Source organism: Neolamprologus multifasciatus, chromosome 7 (genome assembly GCF_963576455.1).
Source record: "Neolamprologus multifasciatus chromosome 7, fNeoMul1.2, whole genome shotgun sequence".
Classification (NCBI taxonomy): Eukaryota; Metazoa; Chordata; class Actinopteri; order Cichliformes; family Cichlidae; genus Neolamprologus; species Neolamprologus multifasciatus.
Genome location: NC_140445.1, coordinates 7,976,588 through 8,002,833, shown reverse-complemented (window position 1 = coordinate 8,002,833; position 26,246 = coordinate 7,976,588). Strand labels below are relative to the sequence as shown.

The 26,246-nt window shown below is 39.5% G+C and overlaps 1 protein-coding gene and 1 long non-coding RNA gene across 3 annotated transcripts in view; one reads left to right on the top strand and one right to left on the bottom strand.

Annotated features, from left to right (window-relative positions):
* necab2 (N-terminal EF-hand calcium binding protein 2) overlaps positions 1-26,246 on the top strand; it is a 144,464-nt gene that overhangs the window by 97,177 nt on the left and 21,041 nt on the right. The window contains exon 9 of one of the 2 annotated variants that reach the window (XM_085168464.1): positions 6,417-6,473. The exons of the other annotated variant lie outside the window; for it this stretch is intronic. Coding sequence (XP_085024590.1) covers positions 6,417-6,473 — 57 coding nt within the window. The remainder of the gene's footprint in view (positions 1-6,416; positions 6,474-26,246) is intronic. 2 annotated transcript variants of the gene reach the window in all.
* LOC146513692 (uncharacterized) overlaps positions 1-26,246 on the bottom strand; it is a 296,792-nt gene that overhangs the window by 252,422 nt on the left and 18,124 nt on the right. The gene's annotated exons all lie outside the window — the stretch shown is intronic.

The following is a 26,246-nucleotide window of genomic DNA, read 5'->3' as shown; positions in this document are numbered from 1 at the left end:
TGGCCAAATTGCGTACACCAGAGCAGCACGCTGAAGGTCGGCGGAGGACAAAAGAGAGGAAAGAGAGGGGGGGGGGGGGATGATAGTTAGTGGGGGCTAATAAGCAAGTGGGAGTGGGGAGGTGAGTAGCTGATTTACATCGAACAAGTGAAAGAAATTGAAGAAAGTACCACAGTGCATATTTTTTTTCACTTCTTCTAAAGTGTGGCAACTCTCTAGTCAAAGATGCCTCTTCATCATCTTCCTTCCTCCCTTCTGTCATTCTTGCATCTTTCATTTGCCTTCGCTCCCCCCCTCGCTGTCTTTGTCCCTCCGTTCCTCTGCATTGCCTGCATCTTATTCAGTACTGAACATGTTGCAGCTAATGGAGCCCCAGCAGACTCAGCTGTCTTTAGGAGAGCGAGCGACTACAGCAGAAAGAGCTAAGAATACCTAAAGACTACGCACCGCCGTGGGGGAGGAGGAGTAGCAAGATGAGGAAGGATAGAGGGGAATCACGTTAGGAAAAAAGGATTGGAAGAAGGAAGCAAAATGCTCGTGTGAGCAGAGTTACATCATCACTCATAATACCTCTTTAGAAACAACCTGAAGCCTTTAACCTCTTACTGTAATTTGATATACGTCCAACTATTTACTCAGTTTTGGCAGCAATGGCTGAAATGTTTCTTACCAAAGAACTGTTCAATAATCACCCGCAACCATAAATCCTCCAGAGACTCAATTAGTCTACTTTCCAGAAGTCTGTGGCACAAAGAAAATCTTTCCAATGTCGACAACTACAAACAGACAAGTTTCTTTTTTACCCCTTTGGATGGCGATAAAGTCAGGAATAATTCATGCATTTTACTTTTACTTGAAGGAACGTTGAATTGAAGCTTAAAATTTATGAAAAGAGAGGTAGAAAGGAGAGTGACGGAGCATTCATTTATCAGCTCTTTCTCTATGAAAACAAGTTATAAGGGGGAACAAGGCATGTGTAAACTGAAAAGTAGGTTTAAATGTAAGTGCTTGTTGTCTTCATGTTATAAAGGATTACATATTGTTGTCTTGTTGTGTGTGCAGCTATCAAAAATGGTGCTTCATGTGGCAGCACACCACTATTTCCACGTCACAGCAGATAAAGTGGATGGTTACAGAGTCACTGGCCAGGTCTTTAATGATATGGTCAACGTTTTTAAAAAGATAGACTAATTCACTTTCTTATTGAGAATTAAATCTAAAGACCATTCTACTCAGAAATGCACAGGAATTATAAAGCTGCAGTCTACTGACATGTAGCTCAGGCTCAAGAAGGGGTAAAAGCTTCTGCCTCGATCCTTCTCTGAGGCTCTCTGATAGGAAAACTGTCTGTGATAAGAAAACCTGAAGTGTTCTGCTTCAGGTCAAGAAGTATAAACCTCTGTAAAGCCACACATCTGACTTTTATGTTTGTCTCTGCACAATCTATACATGGTGTGCTGGGCAGTATAATGGAATTTTATAAGATTCAGGCGGTTTAATGGTATGTTGCATTATTTTTATGCATCATATTCATAGTGGTCAGTTTTACTATCAAATATAAAACACTTTAGTGTCACCATGCAAAAGAAATAAAACATAAATTAAATAAAACCACACACAAAAAATAATAAATAATCGACTGAAGGCTCTGTGAACAAAACTTAAACACTGGGACAAGGCCTCAGAGTCTCTCCTTAACAGGTGGACATGATGCCACATTAATGCTAGAAGATAACATCCAAAGACTTCCAGACAGCAGATGTGGCACCGCTCTCTTTGTTCAGTGTTTTTGGTACATCTCTGCTCTTCTCTCTCTTTTCTTTAGCCTTTCTTCACTGGTGTTGGATGTCGCATGATTAGGATGACAAATGAGATCGGAAATGATCACAAATTGGGGTAACTAGAAGTAACTAGATGTTTCCAAGCAATACTAGTACTGCGTAAATTTCATTTACTTAGAAATTTTAAATAATTTGTGTATCTGTTTTCAATTCAGTGTGATGCCTTTTATTTTGGAGGTCTTGCTGAAATCAATTTTCCACCTTGATAAAACTTTGATTTCAGAATAGAAAAGAAGACAAATTACTCATATAATTACACTTGGACCAACAACAGGGAACAGCAGAAATCCGCTGCACGTGAAAAAGAAAATAGGTCACCAAACTTTTCTGTTGGAAAATGAGTTTTCAGAATAATGAGAGCTATAGAAAAGCACATGAATAGGCATTTTCTGCTGGGTTAAATTTACATAAGGCTGTACAGAATACTGCAGAAATAATACTGGATCAAAACAAAAGCTTTGTGGAGGTGTCTTAAATGTGTCTTTGCCTCTCTGTTTTGTTGAGTATTACCTGCACAAGTTTTAGTATTAAGACTGTGCAGGTGTCTGGAAGGAGGAGATGATATTATCACACTGCGTCGGAGTGAATCATGAATTGTTTACTCAATGAATAATAAGCCAGCTACACACTGAGTGATGCTGTACATGGTGAGATGAAAATAGTGTCTTACTTTGGCCCCTTTGCTTGGATATCACAGGAAATCCTGTTACCTGTAAACCCTCCTTAAAGTGGCAAAATCATGGAGCCCCTGTTGCTCAGTCTTAGTTTCACATTCTCCTACTGTCATCCTTTTTCCTTTCTTACAAAATATCCTCATTTATTACTCTCCGTGCACCACAGACCAGGAAATTTTGCTTCCCTTGAAAACATCCCTCTTAGGATAATGAGCTTTCATTGTAGAGGCTCATATGCAATCTCTCCTTTTATCAGCAAAAGTATGTGATGTTGTGTTTGATAACTTGATTATAGCCACGTAACTGGCAATGCTTATGCTCACTTTTTAACTATTTTTTAAAATTACTGTCAAGTTGAATGTGAAAAAATAGTGAACTATTACAGTTCTGTCTTATAATCTGCAACATCTTCAAAATTTTTAACATCTTCAAAATTTTCCACATTTAGGACACATTGCATTCAGTTTGCATGTTGAGATGCAGACATATACACTATGTGGATAAAAGTACTGGACCAATTACAGCTTACACCTGCAGGAGCTGCACAGACAAGGACACCAATGCCATGAAGCTCCTATGCACTCTGTGATCCCACTCTGGAATTTTACTTTTGTTGGCGTTCCGAAATGCATTAGTACAACTTCTAGTTGATCGTGGAATATATGGGAAGGATGAAATTTCTTCATCCTAATACAATACCACACTCAAATTCAGCGACCTTTTTACGACAACTCAATTTTTCATAAATGTTTGTAAAGTCAAACTGCATAGCTAGGTGCTTGAGTTTTTTACACCTGTAACAACGGGACTGAAATCACCTGAATTGAAAGATTAAGAGGTGTGGTTGTCCACATATATACCATATATATGTGGACATATATATACCACAGTTAACCAAATTTTCTTTGACTGTGTGCAATATGGGCAAAGAAAAGAATGGAAATCATACCCTGACTTAACACAAACGTGACACAAACGTTGCTCATTAACTGCAAGACATGTAAAAGGTAACCAGTGCTGCAAACTTTTTGCTAATTAAATAGACAGTGATGTGTTTACAATATTTCCACTAAAACAACTTTGTTTTAATTACAATCAAATATATACTCTGAATCTTGATTTCCCCTGCGTACTAAAACATAATTATATCTTATCTTAAGTATATTTTGGGGAAATGCATTTAGCTTAAAATTTGTACTTTTGTGTTTTTCCTATCCAACTTGAAGATCAGTAGTTTTGTAGCAACAAAGGATCACATGCATGAGTGAAGGCTTAGAGGTGTTCATCTGGGACAAGATCTAGAATAGAATAGAATGGAATTTAACTTTATTATCATTGCACATGTCACAAGTACAAGGCAACGAAATGCAGTTTGCATCCATCCAGAAAGCGCTTTAGCAATAATATAGATATATTACAAAATATAAATCTATTATGGAACTATCTCAGATGCATTACTGCAAGACTTCGCCAATAAAAAAGTATGTCAGAATTTACCCTCTCCTGTTTCCCTGATAGAAGCAACAGCATGCAAATGACCAATAGAAGCCCAAGCAGACAACTGAGCTGATGGGATCAGTTGGAGAAACTTTTCTTCACTCCTCAAAGATGACTTCTTCAGTCTCAGCAAACTGCAGGTTTCATATCTTTCGCCATATTACAATGCTGTGATTGCTGCCATTCCCCAACTCTCTATGAAGGATTGTCATGGCCACTGATCAATGGTCATAACAGTTTGCATACTAATGATCACGAAACAGAGCTGGTCAGTTGGTCAGTGGTGCCAATTTTGCTCTCTATGCAAATTTTAAGGAAACCTCCAGTCACCTGAACCTGAATAAGTCACAGGGATGAGTGACGAAACTTCCTGGGATTTCCCTACCTGACTGATTGAGCATGCATCTTTCCTATCTTTCTTAAGATTTTCCAAACATAACAAAGTTAATATTATTTAAACCTTTTTTAGACCATGTTTTGGCAGTTTTTTACTGGAAACATCTTCCAAGTGATGCAGGGTGTAAAAGAAAGCAGCTGATTTTATTTGTAAATGCCTAAACTAATCTTATCTGACAAAATGTAGCGCAGTTCAAGCAGAACATTAGTGAGGATAAACAGAGGGCTGAATATTTGACTTTAATTTGCTAAGCAGACAGACGCACAACTCAAGCGAATGCTAACATGTTAGCTATATCGTTTTTGTGAGGCAGTAACACATTAGCATTGTGAGAAGAGCTTGTTAGTGAGCTCGCGTTGCTGAAAACAAATGTTAATGCAGGTTTAATGGAATGCATGCCATTAGTACTGCTGCTTTGTAAAGCACTTTTAAGAAAACAGCAATGGGTAAACAAAGCTGTTTCACAAAAATGTCTTTCAGTGTAGCATGTGCAGTAAGGAAAATAGCAGGCAGTGAGTCTTTTATGTACTGAACAGCCAACAACACACGGCACCTTTCATTTCAGTCCAGCTGTGACCATACTGTGTCACATTAGGTTTAAATCATTCATCCTAGGATTTGGTGTGTGTGAGTGTCTGCGTGTCACCTGCCCACTGTGCCGGACGCCGTGATCCTGCTGAGTTTGGTAAAAGTCTCAGTTGCCCTCGGAGCTCCACAGACACTATTCAAACAGTGCTAGTCATCAGTCACCTTGGTGACAGACACCTGCAGCGTTTACTGTGATTTATTAGAGCGGGTTTATATAACGCTTGCTCACTGGCAGTGAAAGTGGAGGGGAAAACTGAAAATCAATGTTGTGTCATCCTTGCACACAGTCACTATACTGTCGTGCCGCCTGGCTTTGCTACTGTCTTGCCTGAAGGATATATTTGAACTTAATTTAATTGTGCCTTTCACTTAATTGACCTTTTGCTAAACCCGTCCCCTGAAGCATGGCTGTCTCGTAAGAGCAATGCCCATTATCTAAAGTATGGTCTGTTTGTTTTTTGGCCTTTTTAAAATGCACAGGATGAGAAAATGTTTACTGGCTCATTGCTACGAGGTTATGTATTTTCTGATTCACAGTTGTGATTGGGTAGAAATTTTAAAAAAAAAACTATTTTTTGCCCGAGTTGTACAGATATTTTGGCTTGCTGGTGTGAACTGAGGCTCTCCCAAGTATCTCTCATCCATAGAGCTCAAGGATGTTCATTTTGGCTTTATAGCCATGCAGCCGCTCCAGTTGGAGATGTCGTTCAGGTGGAAATTTTAAAAGATAGCTGGGGGCCTAGGGGATTATTACCAGTTCTTGCTAGCGCTACACTGTAAAACACATTCTGCTCTTTGTTTGCATTTCTTCTTCTTGAATATTCAACTGCTCAGGGTGTGTTGACTTTTTGACTGGTGACCCTTTTTTGTCCTACTTCAGGCTCAGTAGTCTCTGGCACAGGAAGCCGCAGGACGTCCCTAAAACTGTTTGGTCAGAAACTAAACTCTGCTTTCAGGCTTTTTTTTAGAGACTGTCTACTGTCAGAGAGCTAGACGTGAGAGATCTTTTATTTCCTTATGTGTAAAATGTGAAAAAAGAAAAAGAACCGTGCAAGACTTTGTAACTAAGGAACCAGAAGGTTAGTAACTTTTTAAAAGAAGAAACAACAACTCCCCTAAATGCTTTCACGTCTATCTTCTTCCTCGTGATGTCCAACAGGATTGGGGATTTCAGTCTTCCATGTTTACATATTTCATGTCTGCTTCTCTCAGTGATTCTCTCCGATTCCTCCTCGTTCCCTACGAAACGTAATCTGTAAAATACATGTCCTCCTTCTGTGCCTGTCTCTGCAGCATGTCCAGAAAATCCTCTCATTGTGAGCTGCTAATGTGTGCTTCAAGTTGTAGTAGTAGTAGTTGCTGTCGTTGGTCTTGTAGATTGACATGTTGCTGCTGCTGTTGTTGTGCTTCTCCTTGCAGACGGTCTGGTTTGACCTGCACCAGAGGCTAACAGACACAGATGGCACCACCAGTGCAGTGAGTAGACTAAACACTTTAACGTTGTCCTCTACACTGCAGCACACAGCCTTGGGCCGAGCATGGCTTTCTGCTGCAATACCGTCCTTACCCCGCACTACTCTGTTCCTGATGACATACCTATATGATGCAATTAATAGTGGACAGCGCTTATGCATGGCCAGAGCTCTTCAAAAATAACCCTGCTCTGTATGTCTCTCTCATGGTTGTGAACTTGTGAATTATTTCCCAGGAAATGTGTGTGTTTTGTTGTCTGGAACCGAATAATTTATGGGCACCGAGTATTCTCCAGAAGAACAAATAGAGTCATACATTATCTTATAACATCTAACACCCACAGAGAAAATAGCAGGCATATCAGGAGTGCAAGACACATGCAGCATATTCAGTATGATTTTGTTTGTGATAACAATCAGTGACTCATAGCAAAAACGATGTTCTTTACAAGCCGTATTCGGATTCAGTCATAAATCACAACATCTTCCGTTACAGAAACCCAAATATTTGACACCATTGTCACACACTACTCCAGCTAAGATTGCATATCGCAAACAACACATGTATGCCTGCAGTGAAGTAGAGATAACAGGGTGAGAAGTATGAATGCCTGAAAAGCCAAAAACAATTTGTCTTATAGCAATGTGGATTTATTGTAGTCACAGTTACTTTTCCCTTTCCTATTTTCCCTCGTATAAACCAAAGACATAAGAACGTCCTTCACTAAGGTGTGCTCGTATATGTCTGTTGTTTAGATGGTGTCGTTTGCTACATTGATTCCTGCTTATAAAACAGGCTGAGGGGTTTAACTGGCTTTGGTATAAAGTTACAGTAAATTTACTCTAGAACAAGCAGCAAATGGCCCCTGGAAAAATCAATTCCATGTGGTGTATTTATATATCAAAAATCTATTTATGCCAGTTAGAGCCATTAAGTTCTGTACAGATGCACCACTAAAAGCATGAACAGAGACATGAATATGTATACTTATTTGTGTCATTGTGTAAAGCTGTAAATATACAGTTTAAAAGTATAAATTACAATCACCGGGCATGTGTCGACAACGCTTCAGTCCCTGGGTTAACCTTAGATTTAAAGAGTAAACAGTAAAAATGACTGCTGAGCATGTCTCTGAAATTCTTATACATTAATACTTAATATGTAAATGGTAAATGGCCTGTATTTGTATAGCGCTTTACTAGTCCCTAAGGACCCCAAAGTGCTTTACACATCCAGTCATCCACCCATTCACACACTGGTGATGGCAAGGTATAGTAGCCACAGCCACCCTGGGGCGCACTGACAGAGGCGCCCCATGTAATGTATACATTAATTTATTGCATGTACCTGTGAGCTATAAAAATTTTGACAAAATTGATCAACAGTTCAGAATGTTATACAGTTGATGATGAAATGGAAAGGCCCTTTGATGTAAAAGTTGAACTCAATAAAAACAAATATCAAAAGTATGACTTACCTTAAAAACCAGCACTCAACCATCCAAAGCAATGGACAGTACACTAGAGAGGTGAAGAAGAGAGTGCAGGCAGGACAGTTTGTGACAGAAGGAAAGCAGCAAGAGTGAAAGGGAAGATTTACAAGACGGTAGCGAGACTACCTGGAGGTGACAGAGCTGAAGAGCTTTGTAGACAGTGATCCAGGGTGGACGGTTTTAGAAATGAGGTATAGCAGCAGGACAGCGCAGGTTAAGTTGCTTGAGATAAAGTTAGAGAAGAAAGGCTGAGATGGTTTGGAGATATCAAGATAAGGTATAGATAAATATATAATGGATGGTGAAGTTGAATCTGTCAGGAGAAAAGGGGAAAACAACAGATAAGATTCATAGATGTCATTAAGGAGGACGTACAGAAGAGGTAGATAATTCAGGAAGCAGCTGAAAGAAGAAGATGGTGAAAATATGAATCTGTGCTTAGGGGGCAAAAATATATGAGCGTGCCAACATGTTGACAGGATCAGCATGGCATCGTGGCCTTTATGACTTTGTAACGAGGTGCGGACAATTAAGAGACCGAAACAAAGACTCTTGTACTGCCACTTTTATGTTGTCAAGAGACAACTGGGATTTAGTTGAGTTGTCTTAATCAAGGTAGTGACTCAACTAACCAGCACCACCTACCTTTTGCATCTTTCTATATTTGTCTGCCTCTTCCTTTAGTCCTTTATTCCATTTTTCATTTTAGCATCATGTTGGGGTTGAAGATGGTTTGGTGAACCGTCACTATCTGGGCCCTTTTACCTGCATTTCGTAGTCTGCTTCATCTGTGATTAAAGCCACGCAGCCTGAATTGGTTACATATCTGTGTAGGTTCTCGGGACATTCAAAGAAGTCCAGTTGATTTCTTTTCCAGGTTTTAGGAGCCTGGAAAAGAAAGCAACTGGACTTCTTTGAATGTCTTGAAGAGGCACCTCTAGGATCTACGACAGTCCAGTAAATCTCTTCTTTTTCCACCTATTCTTTAATAAATACACCTGTATGTAAGTAAAGTAAGTGTGTCAGTGCATAACACAGGGCCTTCCTGTGTTTAAGAGTGACCTTTGTAATAATCACAAATGCGCTCTTGCCCTCAGCAGTCGAGCCACTTGTGGCTCTCAATTTGCTGCTAGGTAGCCGCGAGGGCCCTTACGAACTTGTCCCGTTGTCATGGCCACTGACACAAAAAAAGGTTATTATAAGAGACTATCCACATGCGAGGGAGAAGTTTTAGAGCCCTGATTTGAAATTTAAATGCAGCTCCAGGAAACACTCCTAAAACACTTAACAATGTGCAATTATAAAGAGAAGTAACAGGCAAAGGTAAGAAACAGGAAAATTAAACTTGAGAAATAATAGAAACATTTTATGAAGCCATACTTACTTTGCAGTCTTTAAAAAAATGATTCCAGTATAACATTGTAAGGCAATTAAACATAAAAATAGCTACTGGTAATCACCTTGTATAACAAGATCCATTTGGCTGTTTGGTGGCCTGCTTTACAAAGCAAAATAAACAGTGTCCAGCTGGGACATTTTTGCCTATGAGATAATGGTGTTTGTGCTAACACACAGGCTAGGAAACCACTCTAGTGCAGTCCTCATGGTAATGCAGCGCATGCTTCATCTCACCATGTCAGAGCTTCCAAACACGTGCGAGTATTTGTGTGGAGTTTGTGTACACCCACACTCAGTTCTTTTAAATGTGAAAACTCACATTCAGTTCACAAACATTTAGACACATTTTTTAACCATTTCTTCAGTTCTTCAGTTCAAAGTGTGCATAGTTTAGCTGACGGTTAAACATCATCATGGCCAAATGAGGACGCTGTATTTACATCAACCTACAAAAACATACATGCTTTAACTAAACCTGAGTTTATTTACTAAAGAAGATATCCTGAGTTTCATTTTTAACTTGTGACCTTGTGGCGTGTACTGTGCCTCTATTGAAACGTTCATCCACAACCGCTTTTCTCTTGCGCTTCACAAAAGCACTAACCTCATTACAAAACACAGTAACAGTGATGCCTTTTTCTCAGCTATCAGGATGAACTCTCTGACATAGATATAAATGACCTAACTTCCTCCGAGTGATCATTTAGAATGTAAATTTAAAATCACAGCACTGCCACTGTTTTTTTTTTACTTATTTGTTAAGTCATGGTAAATTTGTCACACGCTATTGTGGTTGTGCAGTCAACTTTGATGCGGTGTAGAGCAGCAGCTTGGAAATAGTTTGAATGCTACTATTAGGATAACAATAGTGTTGTGTTGGGCTGTCTGACTGCATTGAAAGATGGAGTTGAGCCCAAAGAACGGTAAAGATTAATGCACAGCATACAATCCAAGTACGACGCAATTACTTTTTAGATGTGCTGATTAAAATAACAGTAACGAAGCTGACTTTAGCTACACATTTAGCCTATTACAAAATGCAATGGCTATTTTATTTTAATAGTGCATTTGAACTGCAAAGTCAATGTGCTTAACGCAGAAGATAAAAACATAAAAACCTGTGTAGGTTTATGATGCATTAAGACAGTAAAAACAGCAAAATATAATAAAGCAAAGCAAAAATAACAAAACAAAACAAAAGCAAACACAAACGCACATTTTGACTGTAGGCCTGAGTGAATGAAAAAGGTTTTGAGTGACCACAATAGCTGAAAGCACCCTGAGCATACTTAGATCTCATGTCAGGAACAGTTAAAACATGCGCACTTGATTAAGTGAAGAACCTGACTGAGCATTTTTCATTCATTTCAGCACATTTGTTTATTATTTTCCCCCTGCTGCAGTCATGGTGCTCACAGGTGAAAATATTATGGCTGGATGGAAGGATGGAGACTTATCAACACCGTGTGCAAAAGCAAAGGGCCAACTGTTCTGATTATCAGTGATAAGCCTGTTATTTACGATCTAATACTGAAGAAGAGGGTCTTTGTAACATAATAACAAAAAGCTCCCGAGGAAACTAATGTGAAAATGAAGTCGTAAAAACTGCTGTGGAGTCAGACCATTGTAGATTCACAACTAGATTTGCAGGATTGCTTCTAACTGTATACGGTATATAAATGAGACAGCACACTGCGCTGAACAAGAGACCTTCTTTCTTTCATTCGTGCAAAATACAAAGTGCAAAACCGACATGCAAAGAGTCTGTAGAATAGAGGCCTTATAAAGAGGTGGGATCCCACTGAATGCATGGACCTTGCATGGAACTTTGCACACACGTTTAGTCTAATATGAAAATGTAACAAATGTGTCATCCGAGAGGATAGAAGTGTTTGAGTTTTGAAGGTTCCCTACCTGCAGTCCTGCGTAACAGGATGCCTGTCTTCACCCTTGCTTTTTATTACCTTGGAGAACAAATTTCTTTGCTCAGGGTTTGAAGAATCTGCTGGTCAAATGACGAGCCTCTCTATCAGTACGTGTGCAGTATGACTTCATGAATAATGATAAGTACTGATTACATGCGCACGGTTTTCTTCAATACAGGATCTGCTCAGAAAGTAAAGAACAGACATTTTGTATGTGATGTTGATGGAAATGTTGGAAAAGTATTCCCTTTTAAAGTACTATTATTATAAATAATCTCCACCTGAGAACAGCTGTCCGTTACATAAGCTGTGGCTGAAATCGTTCCCAGAAAATCAGACCCTCACAGATTGCCTCCCTCTTAGTAAATGCTGCAAAATGTTCCACCGACCAAACGTATTAAAATTCCTCCTGTTGTTTGCATCCAATCTTAGACACACTTCACTGATTACATGCAAACTGGGCATTGGATCTGTTTGATAAATAAGTCTCTAGACACAGAAAGCTTCTGAAATGAGGTTCTAATAAACCTGGCTTTTTGTTCCGAGACTCAAATAAAGACATGGCAAGTGTAATGAAAATGAAATGAAATGCGAATTTCCCTTCATTTTTCTACCACCACCATTTGCTGCCTCTCCTCAACTGTTTCTTCTTGCTTTACAGCTGAGTATACCATCCCCTTGTGAACACTCAGGCTCTCTGTGGTACACCTTTCTTGCATCTTAACAGCAGTTTTTTATAACAAGGTCATGCTCCACTTCACCTTTACATAATTTCACTCCTCCTCCTATAACTTCTATTTTCCTCCTGGAGAAAGATTTTATTACCCATCATCTCCCCTGCCCATTCACTGTTCTATCAAAGCAATCACGCCTCCTCTCAGCACAAAGACACCTCTGTGAGTTGTATCGGCACAAAGGGGATCATAATAGGATCACATACTACATGAGAGATGTAAAGATAATTTGACATTGCAGTTGGGGAGCTGAATTAGCATGTGCATTTTATTTGTAGTGGATACTTGTCAGCAGTGAGTGGCTGGCTGACAATGAGCTGTTATGAGAAGTAGGTAACTCAATCACATACACTGTCTTTTGAACCCCAAGTGGCATGTGAGAAAAGGCAAGAGATGCAATAAAAACAGAAGAAGCCAGAGCCAATGAAATCTAAAAATGGAAGTGTAAAGGAGTGGGATAGAGACGCAGCTTAAAGGTGTAAAAAAAGGGAATAAGAAAGTAGATAGGCTAGATCAGAGAACACAGGTGCAGGTTTATGAGGTCTTTTTTAGCACAAATAGCATGAATGTGTTGTGTTTTTTACCTGAGATTTATTGACTGTGCAGAATATCTTTGCACAGGTTATTCAACTAAATAAAATAATAAATTAACCACATGCACTCAGGAAAGAGCAAAAACCCACTGTTATAGGTTTCATTTTCTAATAAAATATCACATGAATGCAGTCATGCTGGGCAGCTAACACGCACAATGCTGACCTCCCACTAACATTAAACCAAGAGTCATTTTAACAGTATTATTGTTATTGTCATCTTGACCCAACTGAGAGAATCACAGAAGTGTTTCACCAGAGGAGACTCTCAAAACCATAAAGGTTAGCCTCCTGGTGGGAAAAAGTCGAGGACCAAGAACTGTGATTAGAGTTCCAGCAACACTTGAAGTTCAGTTCAATTCAATTCAATTTTATTTATATAGCACCAAATCTACTATCAAGGCACTTTATATTTTAAGGCAGACCCTACAATAATACATACAAAGAAAAAAAACAACAATCAAATGACCCTCTATGAGCAAGCACTTTGGCGACAGTGGGAAGGAAAAACTCCCTTTTAACAGGAAGAAACCGCCAGCAGAACCAGGCTCAGGGAGGGGCGGGGCCATCTGCTGCGACCGGTTGGGATGAGAGAAGGAAGACAGGATAGAAGACATGCTGTGGAAGAGAGACAGAGATTAATAACAAGTATGATTCTATACGTCTATTGCAGCATAACTAAGGGAGGATTCAGGGTCACCTGATCCAGCCCTAACTATATGCTTTAGCAAAAAGGAAAGTTTTAAGTCTAATCTTAAAAGAAGTCTAAAGAACAACTTCATCCTGTCTACTGTGCACATTGGCAGCAGGTGAATTTGTGCCAGAAACCTCTAACAGCCATGGCTGCCTGGACACAATGTTGTGTTAGTTTCAATATAAGGGTAACAATGTAAAAATGCTGGTTGTGCTAAACTTAATACATTGTCAATTATTTTAAGTTGGTTTAATGTAAAAATGTGAGTTGTTCCTGTTTTAACTGTTTCCTGATTTCACTTATGTTAAATAATTAAATAAGGTGACCTGATGTGTAATAATAATAATAATAATAATGATGATTATTAGAATAATAAATACATTAAACACATGTAATCAAGAAAGAGCAAAATCTCACTTATTATGGGTTTCTTCTTCTTCCAATAAAATGTCAGATGAATGCAGTCACTGAGTTCAGTCTGAGTTAACAGACAGATTTGCTCGTTTCACTTTTTGCTTGTTTAAAAAAAGATGAATTCTATTAAATTATTGAATGATGCTCAGTGATGTTTATCCTCTGTCTGATCGAGATTTAATTGAAAACCAACTAAAAGGTGAATTAACTGATTGACATTTCCATATATGGAGCCATGCAGCTTTCAGGGCTAAAAGGATGCGTCCTATAGTTATTCATCATATCTGCTAGTTTGTTTGTTTTTTAACATATTTACTTAAATCATAAGTGTTATGTTGAATAAGTATTTCTGGACATAAAAAGCAAGATAAACTGACTCTGTTTGGCTATGATTCAAAACAGGATTTTAATCAGAAAACTTAGTTGGGTGAGGACAAGATGCATCACTGGAGATGGAGCTAACAGGCTGGGATGGCTCGGGAATGGAGAGCAGGACGGGCAGAGCTGGCAGGCAGGCAGAAAGGAAGACAGAATTGACTAATGGCTGAGGCAGTATAAGTGTGGAGTGGAGCCAAAGGTTGGAAGCTTGACCCATGCTGGGTAGGTCTAAACAGAGAAAAAATTGGATCAGAGCAAAAGATACGTGGAGCAAACTAAACTGTGCAAATCACTAGCACCAGCAAAACTACTGCAACTGGCACAACGATTTGTCAGACAATAGCAGGAGAGGGCAGATATGCTGCAGAATAATGTGCTGATGACCAACAGATGTGTACTCTAATTGGAGAAATGCTGCGAGAGCTGAAGGCAGCCCTACCATTCACAAACACAGATCACAAGACAGGGAAAAGGGTGAAAAGGGAGAGAAGATTCAAAAATCAATTACCAGATCAATATGCAAGCTAGCACTGGGAAAGTACGTTTGTAAGGATTACAAACAAGAAGCAGAAAGAAGGGGATCGGGAAGCAAAAGTTCCAAGCTGAGTGTCACGACTGGGGCAGCAGCCATGTGATGTGTGGAAGGACGACTCAAATGCAGCACTTATTCAGATGTGAGGGTGATTTATTAAGAATACCGAACATAAAGTGGGGATGGCAAAACAGAACTAAGGATGAACGAAACTGGGAGAAACGAAACCAAAGAGTAGCAAACCTGAACATGAAGGGAGGGGAGCACGCAGGGTGACACAGAGGATGAACACAGACAATGCGACCAGGAACAGAGGCAGACACACACTATAAATACACAGAGGGACACTGGGAAATCACACACAGGTGGGAGACACAGCTGGGCCTGATTAACCTGACGAGACAGGGGAACACTAACACCAGGGACCAACAGGGGGAGCACAAACCCAGAAACCCAGTATCCAAAACCCCAAAACGCAAACCATCCCAAAACAGCCCATAAATAATAATAATAATAACATCAATAAATACACTAAACACAAAATCACTCAGTAAGGACTCAGGACCATGACACTGAGAAAGCAGAGCCATACTTTATTCCTAACAGAGACATTAATAAATGTCTGAAATGTTGAATTTAATGTATTCCAGATAAATTAAGCAGACAGGCAGGCGTAGAGGAGAAAGTGAGATTCACAGAGGGGCATTCGGGATGCTTTGAAGACTAGTATGAAAAATAAATCAAACACTTATGAATATGTATATGACCATATGAAGGGGTCACACATTCTGCTGCAGCTCTCTTAGTTGGACCATATTTCTCAAACTCCAGCAGTGCTGACTCAGATGCAGAATGACTTAGGGGCCTTCCTTAAACTGAATCAGTGCTACACAACGGTGCTTTGTCAGTCTAAACCTGATTTTTGCTGGGCAGAATGCAATCATCTTGTAAAACTAATGAAAGTTTTTGTATGCATATTCTTTCTTTCATATGCTTATAAGAGTTTTACCAGAACACCTGGAAGACACAGAATCAAATTACTTTACCGATGTTTCACTTGTACCCTAGTCATTTGAACCCACATATCAAAATGAGCAGATTATTGACTTATACAGGTGCAGTTTGACATTTTATGATTTTCCTGCTGAGAGTTGCATAAAGTTGACAAATTGAGCTCTTGTGTTTTATGCGTTACTTTCTGAAAGCTACTCTTGATTTCACACATTAGTTTTTGGATTCATGTCTTGAAATCTAGAGTCTGTTATTTTTGTCTTTGCCATCTTAGTCTTTTAAAACTAGATGTGACCATACGTGTGTGAGAGGGTGGAGGTTATCAGCTAATGCTAACACTAGCGAACTGGCTTTGTTAACAAGTGGCATTAGGGCTGCTCAATTAATCGAATTTTAATCACGATTACGATCTGGGCTTTCAACGATCATTAAAAGTGACTGAGCTGATTATTAGCCCCTCCCTCGTGCTTTACTCTCGCGCTGCTCCGTGTGGCAAATCGAGCGCACCTCTCTGCATTTCGAACACGTGTCACAACAATTAAGTCAGCGGTCCCCAACCTTTTTTGCGCCACGGACCGGTTTATGCCGACAATATTTTCATGGACCGGCCTTTAAGGTGTCGCGGATAAATACAACAAAATTAAACTAGTACTGGTACCGAAAAAAAGAAGATTTATTCATAACACACGTGAAAAGACCCAGGAAAACCAAGTAAACGATAAAAATGATAACAAAATAACGCTAAAGACCGATAAAAACCCTGAAAACCATACATTTCACACCTGAGCCTCAACTCTCGCGGCCCGGTACCAAACGACTCACGGACCGGTACCGGTCCGAGGCCCGGGGGTTGGGGACCGCTGATTAAGAGGACGGAAGCTCGGAAAGCTGAGCAGAAGTTATTTGGAGAGGAGAGTGACTGCCGTTGGTTGAAAAGAGAGGTAAAAAAAACTTGAGTGGTGTGGAAACATTATGGGTTCGCGGAGTCAGACGTGGATCAAGTAGACACAGTGTGTAAACTTTGCTACAGTGTCGTAGCTGCACCACAGAGCAACACTGCAAAGTTCACTAAACATAGATGTTTACATTTTTCATTTATTTTTTATATTGCAAACATTTGCACTGTTATCAGTATTTGCACACTATTTTATGACAATCTTTAAAGTCATTATTCAATACATTGTTATTGTTAAATAAATATCGTCAAATAATCGAGATCTCAATTTCAGTGAAAATAATCGTGATTATCATTTTTGCCATAATCGAGCAGCCCTAAGTGGCATCCATGGTAAGCAAACAATATAACTTACAGGAGCTTGTCAGCAATTGAAACCCACGCCATGAAGCTCCTGGCACACGGTTTTTGTGCTGATGTTGATGCTAGAGGAGGTTTGACCAGTAGAGAACGTTAACTGTAAGGTAGCTCTTTAGAACAACTCACTTTTTCACCATTGTTTGTAAAGCCAAACTAAATATCTAAGCGCTTGATTTAATACACTTGTGCCAATGGGACTGAAATCACCTGAATTCCAAAACTGTACTTCTGTCCATATGGTGGATATATTATTAGTTTTGGCAAACGGAAAACAAACTTAAGACAAAATATACTTAATGGAATGCACGACCGTACAGGGTCTATTAGTGTGACCTAATGCAGGACACTGAAAGCACTAGAAACACTGGTGTTTCCAAGTATTTCGCCCCCAAAGTCCAGTTGATTTAACTAGTAGCTGCATAAAGGGCCAAAGCATGGGTGAGCATACAGCAGTTAAGCATTTAGTTGGTCTCGGGTATAGCATACAGTAATCTGATTGTTAACCTTGCACATACCTGTAGCGTCAATGCTTCCTCAAAATGAAAAAACTGCCTCCGTCAAAACTGCGGTGCTAGGTTGTTAAAAAAAAATCTGTAACTTTTGAGAGAAGACAGCATGTCATTACTTCCAGAAAATGCCCTCATTAAGCCACAAAATGCATAATGTCATGAACATCACTGTGACTTACAAGACAAAAAACAAAAACCTTTTTCAGAAGCGTGTGTGGGGGTGCAAAGAGAGAGAGGACTTAGGTCTGAGAAGTGTACTCAGGCCTGGTTTGTTAAGTGCACTGTGAGTACAGGATAACTGGGCAGTGGGTAGATGAGATGCCTCCTTTCTTGTACTCTAAGAGACACATACTCCTGACTCAAACTCATTGATTTAACAAATTAATAAGCAATAAACAAATTAATAAGCAAGCAAAAGGTGGTGTATTAGCAGACCTTTGGACAGATGCATGTTCTGACAGTTCCATGCTTTATGTCTTTTGGTTTAGCTCATGTGGGAGTAAGGATTAACCTGCCAGCACTGCGTGTTTCAATTATGTCATTACACACAGTTCGCAATTTAATCTAAAACAAAAATGTATTTTTAAATTTTGTTTGGGTATAATATTAACAAGCAGTGCACCAGCTCCTGTTGTACAGAAAGCTAAACCATCTATACACTGCTGGCTTTAGCTTTACAATGAGTTTGCAGGCATGACACTGCCTTTGCAAGGATAAGCACATTTCCCAGAATATCAAATTATTTCTCTAAATGCATTTTTGTCCTGTTAGCTTTCATAACATCTTAAGTCATGCTTGGAGAGAGACTGCTGCTTTATATGCAATTGTGTCTATTTAGGGTGTTACACTAATCTTAATTGCAGTTCTGTGTAGCATTAGATGAACTTGAAAGTCTTACATATGGCTTTCTCAGGCCTGCAGCCGTGCTCCAGTGAAGCAGTTGATTCAGAAGTGTTGAACAACCAAAGTGCTAAAGGAGTGTGAAGAGGGCTCCTAGCATGCATTTTCTTCATTCACAACCCCCAGCCTCACTGCTTCATGGAGGTTACCACTGCTTTCCTTTCATGAAGCAGCACATGATGGATCAGTTAGCTTTGACCGTTATGTCCAGCTCCAAGTGAGATCCTTCTTGCTGCTTCAATTACCCTGACTCGCAAAATTTCTTTCATATCCAGGGTATAAATTATATTAGGCACACTAAGAGAATTCATAGATTTTTTTTATAGAGTCTGGAGGTCATATAGATTTCAAGGCACTAGGTGTTTTGAAGCCCAGTGGTTTGCCTGCTCAATGCACCATTGGAGATTTTTCAAGGTGACATGGGAGTTTAGAAAGAAAATGTACAATAGTACACTTTGGACACTTTGGATTGATGCTTTACTACAAAAGAATACAGAAAATACAGAATATTTTCCACAGGTTCAAGAATTGGAAGAAATAATAATAATGATAAATAAAAACTATTGTTCAGCTTTTTGTGACTCAACTTGTTTTCCTGTGAGTCCTTTTTTAAAAAGTGAATGTCTGAGTGTGTCAGGCTTGGAGCTACGAGCCGTCTGGATTACTGACAAGAAGAAAAATGTAGCACCAGTGTTTCCCTTTAAAGGTACAAAGAGCTATTTCTTTTCCTGTTGAGTCCAACTTGTTTGTGGTCATAAAGATGTCCGAAAACCAAAGTTAAAATGCTAGCAACCGAGTCAGAGTTTGTAAAGGAAGTTTGTGCAAATGTTCCTTTTTACACGGCAAAATTAGACTTGATGACAGGACGGTGGTATATTACAATCATGTCTGACACATGTGAGATCTGAATCTATGAGACTGGAATCTTTTCAGCGTCTGCACTCATGATATATGAATGGTGGCACTTGTTCCCTGAATGGCACCAATCCCCTTGGTAGCTGTTTGTGTTCTTGGCACCGGAGAATTTCTCTGTAAATTCAATAACTGCTCCACCGTGCTTTAATCAGCCACAACCCCCACTGCCTCTTTCTCTCTCTACCTCTCACTCTCTGTTTGTTCTCGTCTATGCTGCGACACAATTTAGTCCCATTAGCCAGGAACCTGACAGCTTGTTCACTGTATCTGTTCCCGTGTGTGTGTGTGTGTGTGTGTGTGTGTGTGTGTGTGTGTGTGTGTGTGTGTGTGTGTGTCTGCGTGCGTGCGTGCGTGCGTGCGCACGAAAGAGAAAGAGGTAGAGATATTGAGACTCATCCTCTCCTCCACCTCCATATTTTTTTTTAGCTTTGCCTTTATTACTTCCCTTTGCTATTAACTGACTTTGACTGATTTGGTGCAGGCTTTTATCCTGCCTTAACTGATCCAAAAAGCCCCACTGTTACCCAAATGTTGCCATACTGTGTTTTTTCTCCCCCCTGTGCTAATAACACACTTTATGATCCATATTTAATTACTAGCCATCATCAAGATGGAGTACACTGAGAAATAGCACAACGGTACGTTGCAAATTGCCCAAAAAACAAAGACAAATGGAGGAGATTGTGATAAAAGCAACAGCAGGTCAGGTAGAATTAATGTTTTTAAAAAAGGAGAGGGAACAAGGGAGAGCGAGAAAGAGTAATTCCCAGAAAAGCAGGCAAAATCTCAGGATCACAACAATGGAAAACAACAACCAGCAGTAAGGTACAACCATATTTTTGTTGTATTCAATTCCAGGTGTGATTGTAATATTCTAAGGCTGGACCAGTGAAAATATTGTAACCTTCAAGGTCATCGTCCTGTGCACCCCTGGACCAAATTCAGTCTATGTGCTAATTTTAGATTGCTCGCTTAGTGCTCCAGTGATCAACGCTGCTGATCAAGAGTTTGTTGTCATCAGACCAAACCGTAGCTTTTTTGTGATGTGAAACGTCCAGTCAGGAGAGTGCCATCCATCTTCAGCATTCAATGTGTAATTTGAATTGATTCCATGGTTTTAGACTCTACAAGACTTAAACTTTAATGTCACAAGCTACATGAGGCTGCCTCCAAGAGCAGATCAGTTCCTATAAACTCCCATATTAAAGTGCTCGACATAACAGCGTTAGTATCACTGTTTGTAACAACTGTTTGGTAGGGTTTTTTTTCCTAGGCCTTACTTCTTCTAACCATTGCCCATTTGTTTGTGGTGTTGGTGCCTTATGGAGCATTGTTGAAGGAATTATCTGAGAAATATGACTTGCTGTGTTGTAAATACTATTGGAGAGTCTTGTGACTTTGTATTAGTGAGTAAAATTGCAGAATTTAACTCTGTTAGAAGAGTATCTTACCATCATCTCCATTAATTAGTGGCCCACACAGCAAAATTGGTATGGCCCGGATCTGGCCCATACAATGTGCTTACACATGGCCCACATACCGCAAAGAATGACGGCCTTTTAGTGGCCCAGATCTGTTTTGCCAGAAGTGGCCCACACATGGGCCAGCACAAGGCCAGTTGCAGACACACTGCACTGCTGGTCCTGTGCTGGCCCAGAAATAACCTTCTGATCAGTAGGTGGTGCTCGACCTCCTGAGCTGCAACCACCCAGTGGTAGACATGAGTAAACCCTCACTAGGTTTTGGATAAAGTGTATACTCACAAACCTATCACAGCTGCATTTAAAACATTGGCTATCATACCAATATAGTATTGGAACATGGCATTTTGGTCTTCTAACTGAAATAGGAAAATAGGAACATAAATAGCGCCATCATTGCCAGACCTGGCCCACACCAGTTAGTCAGAAGTGCCAGCTTGATGCCGGATCCAGGCCTGACCTGTTTTCTATGGGCCTGGGCCACATAAACCAAACCACAATCGGGCCAGATGTGGCATGCCATCACATAAACAGTGCCATCTATGCCAGGCCTGGCCCATATCTGTATGACATACCACTTACCATGCCAGAAGTCAGCCAGCCAGCCACCAGATCCGGGCCAGAGCTGCTTGCTTTGTGGGGGGTAGGTATGTCTGTGCAATGCACCCATACAGTTTATGAATACAGATTATTAATAAGACTTGTTAGCATTACCTGATCCCCATATGGTAACTTCTAGCTCAGAAAATACAAACAAAAACAAACAATGTGGCAACAGCCAAAATGAAACACAGAAATACAACCAGAAATGAGTGGGTGACATGACTGTGACTTGGTCTGTCTTTTATATACTGTACAGCCCATGGCTGGCTGCAGGGCAAGGAAAACGCAGGGTTTTATTGGCCACAATAACACAGTCTCTGCTCATCACTTGGAAGATTTGTCTTCCTGTGACTTCTTATTTTTCCCAAAAATGAAATTAAAGTTGAAGACACAGTGGAGGATATCTATCATGCATTCGAAATGCATAAATGTAAATGGCCATAGTATGAGTTCCATGGAGTGACCTAAATATTGCAGCAACATTAAAACTCATGGAGAAACTCAACTCGAAAGGCAGACTGTTCAAATCTAAATCAGGTGCAGTACCTCGTATAATTATTATGCACTGGTGAACCATAAAGACAACAGGGTATGAAACAAGAACAATTCAGAGGGAGCCCAGAAGCTATGCCTGTGTTAGCCTTTTGGCAATGGCTGTTTTGTTCATTCTTCCAGGCTGAGAAGTGTCATCCATAAAGTCACACACTTTCAAAATAACCTGATGAGTTTTTTTATTATCTGGGTTTAATATGAGGGATTTGTAAATGTAAAGGTCTAAGATTTCATAAACACAACTAGACATTTTATGAGCTAATGTCATTTTGGAATAAAGTTTTGGAAGATGCTTATCAACTATTTGATGTGCTTCTCAACTTTCACACAATGCGTGATTTGACTTTATTGAAAAAGGAGACAGACTATGACTGAGTTTTACTCCATAGTATTTCCACTCTTGGTTTGGGTATTGTTTTCCTTTTTAAAATCCATATCACATCTTATCTAACCAGCCCAGTCAAACCTGAACCGAGGGGGGTGGGGATAGTATTTTTGTAAATGAGTTGCTTATAAACATGCTTTGAGATGTATGCAGAGAAGCCCCACTAAAATGCAACCCTCACCAACAGATGTAAACATTGATAAAATGAATAATTTGGAAGATGGATGGAAAAGCATGAAGCAGAATGAAATTAGAGGTGCTCAAAGGAATTCATAAGCTGAGAAGAAAGAAAGTCCTCCAGGGCCAGAGAGGTTCTGGTTGATATTTCAAAAGCAAAAATTCCCTAGTTCTTATTCCACATGATCATTGCTACCTGAAGGTCATTACAATTTGTGCAACAGCCCACTGAGCTTTGCATATGAGAAATCAAGGTAATGCAATCTGAAAGGATACAAAGTTAGTTATCCTGAAAGGAAGAAAGAAGAAACGCCCCTCTGAAGTTAGATACCTCGTCTGAATTAATGTACAAATTGGAAGAGCTCCCATGAAAGGTATTTGCGACAGGCAAGGGAGACACACTGGTAATTTCAGAGGAGAAGTGTATGGGCTTTGTTTGTCACTGGGAGATGCATAAAATTAATGAATGAGCGAAGGTGGCAGCATTAAAAATGAATCTGTCCTTTGAAATACTTCAGCTGTTAGACAAGCAGGTACAGCTGCTGCTTCAGTTACAGCTTCTTTATAGTGACTGGAACTTGATAGTAACACAGGGATTCACCATAGCCAACAGACAGTGTTTCAGTGTCAGAACTGAAAATGCTACCAATGTAAAAAAATTTTTAAATGATATTAAATACAATACTTATATCCAAGCCATTTGTGCACGTATGTAATTCAAGTTGTTAATTGCAGTATTACTGTAACACTGTTTCCAAAGTGATTTCCGCAGTGCATTAATGCATTATGAAACCTCAAACTGTTCAGTGCAGCCACTCATCCTAATTTTGGCAGGCTGATCCATTTAAAATAGTCTCAGAGATGGAATTTTAATACATCTAGTAGCTGCACACTACAGCCACAATCTGATTAATTGGTTTTGTTTTCATTTTTGAAATGCTAAAGCCTGGTCCAGTTCCAGATTTCATTCATCAGAAAATTTAATCTGTTAAACTTAGAAATTCCATTTTTTTTTCTTCTTCTTCTTTTTTTTCCCTTCACTGTGACTGAGGACTGAGGGAAACTTAAACAGGCAATGGTATGATTGTCATGGTCCTGGGTCATGTAACCCAGTATTCTGAGTTTCTTGATGTTTTTGTTATTCCTTTCAGTCTAGTTTCATTTCAGTTTATGTAGTTACATTCTGTCATGCCTAGGTTACAGTTTTAATTCATGATTTATCAAGCTCCCCATTTGTCTCATCCCTGTGTGAAGTTTTCTGTGTTAAGTCTTTGTGTGTTTGTCTGTCATGTTTCATGTCCAAGTTTTCTTTGTTTGTCTAGTTCGAGTCATGTCTGGGTCTCGTTATGTTTCCCGTTTTATTTTGAAGGATCCTTGTGTTTTTTGTTTATTGTATTTAGCTTCACATCCCCTGTCCTGTCATTATGTTAATTGTTGTCAGCTGTTTTCCCCATGTGATTCTGCTTCCCCTGATCATTCCTCATGTGTACTTAATCCGTGTGTTTCTGCTCAGTCGGGGTCAGATCGTCTGTTATCCTCACCCCATCTTTTCATAGTTTCCGTTATTGTGTCACTGTTTCATAGCCTGCCTAGTTACTCTGTGTTCATAGTTTCTTCATAGTTCCTTCACAGAGTGTCATAGTCTTTTTAGGTTACACAGTGTTCTTGGTCTCCTTAGTTTTCCCAGTTTCAGTGTTCTCTAGTGTTTTTGTCATGCCATCAGCCACAATAAAGGCTCGCTTCATTTTTGGAAACCTAGTTCTGTCTCCACCGTGTCTGCATCTGGGTCTACCTCTTCTTCACACCGGCGCACCCCGCCGTGACAATGATTATCACTTCTCAAATTAAAGCTGCACTCATAAATCTCTTTTATCTTTATATCAATTGGTAATCATTTAAATAAAATTGTATCATGTCAAAAGTCAGCAAACTCGGAAGCTCCCCTAACTATTATGGAGATTTTAGGGAAATAGAAATGTAGATGTTCATGGAAAGTTAAACTATCCATAGCCAGCATTTATATACACGTCATCACCAAGATACCTGGCTTGAAACCAACCTTTAGCCACAATTTACAAACCATTGATCTAAAACACTCCAAGCTGGACACTGCACTTACTTACTGGGTTCCCCAACAACACATTTTCAAAGTTTCGAAGCAGGTCAGATGAAAAGAAAGGACAGGGACACACACACACACACACACACACACAGATATTTCTTGGTGTTACTCTTATTCTGTCATGTGAAAACTACACAACCCATAAAATGTGTTCTACTTACCACAATTTTGAGCAAACACGTTTTTTTGTGTTTTTTTAACTACCTATAAATGACCAAATATCTGATGGACACAAAAAAGAAAGCTTGCATGCACATCTGATTCTGTAATAATATGTTTGAACAATAATATGTTAGACATAACAATTTTGTAAGCCCACAATCTGTCACTGTTGTCAAACGTACTCTGCCCTCAAGCGGTCAACTGATTCACCATGAAATAGTCACGTCGTATGTCATTTACATTGTTCAATCAAGTGTGCAATCAAGTGAAATCGAAAATTATAGTAATTTACTCTTACATAACAACTACTTTGATCTTTAGTTCTCCAGATATTCCAGAAGGCTGCCAATCACTGCTTTAAGTGAAGGGCTGCTCTTGTTCTTATGTATTTATTCTTTTTCTCCTGCTGTTGCAGTCAGCAGGTGAGTGCAAGTAATACTTTAGTCATGTACTTGTAATTGCAGCTACAGGAGATGCTGTTTATTTCTAAACTAATGAGTGGCTTGTTACCTCCTCCTTCTTCTTCTTATAATCAATGAGGGATCAATCAGTGAAGGTTTCCTTGAGCTCAAAACAGGACTGATGGATGGCAGGAGAAACAAAGAGAAATAACAGGAGAGAAGAACTGGTGATAACAAACAGGATCATAAATAAAATGGAAATAGGACTAAGAGAAAACCCCAACAATCAAATGATACCTATATAGAAGACCTATATGGGTAATGGGTATTTCCCAGTTCCCATGGTAACACTAGACTGATCCTCCACACATCCCTCTAGTCCTCCCATTTTCACACCCAGTACATAATAATCCACATTAGAGCATATTCCACACACACGCACACACATTAGCACCCACAGGCTTAACACATATAGCACAGTATCTACATAGTGTGTCCTTCATAGAAGGTGATGATTTCTGCCTATTTTACAGAGTTGGTGGTTTAAAAACTCACTGGGGATTTACATAGAGACGTGAAGAGGGAGACAGAAAGAGAAATTCTTTTTGTTTGACATACATTTGCCAATATACTATGTGTTTACTACAGTGTAGTACACTGTTTTGCTGATAAATGCAGAGCAAAATTACAATCAATTGAGAAAACGGTTGTTTTCAGAGCCCAACGCAGACAAATAGGTGGTGTCACACAGTTTGGCATTCATCAGCAATCATCCACATTAAAGCAAAATTACAGCGGCAGCTTGGAAGTTTGTTGTTTTTTTCTCCTCCAAAACCCCAGTGAGTCTTTTTGGAGTTTCTTCCATCATAAACACTTGATAAAAGAAAATGTAGGTGCTTGGAAAGAGAGACAACAAAATTATTATTTAATGATGAAAAACTGAAGAATCTACTTTTTATGTTTTAAAGAAGCAGAGCGTATGAGCAGGTTCAGACATACTGCCATGCATAGCGCTCGCCATGTCATTTACCAAACCCACCCTCCCAATATGGAAGTCTTTTCAAGTGCCAAATTTCCCCCCTC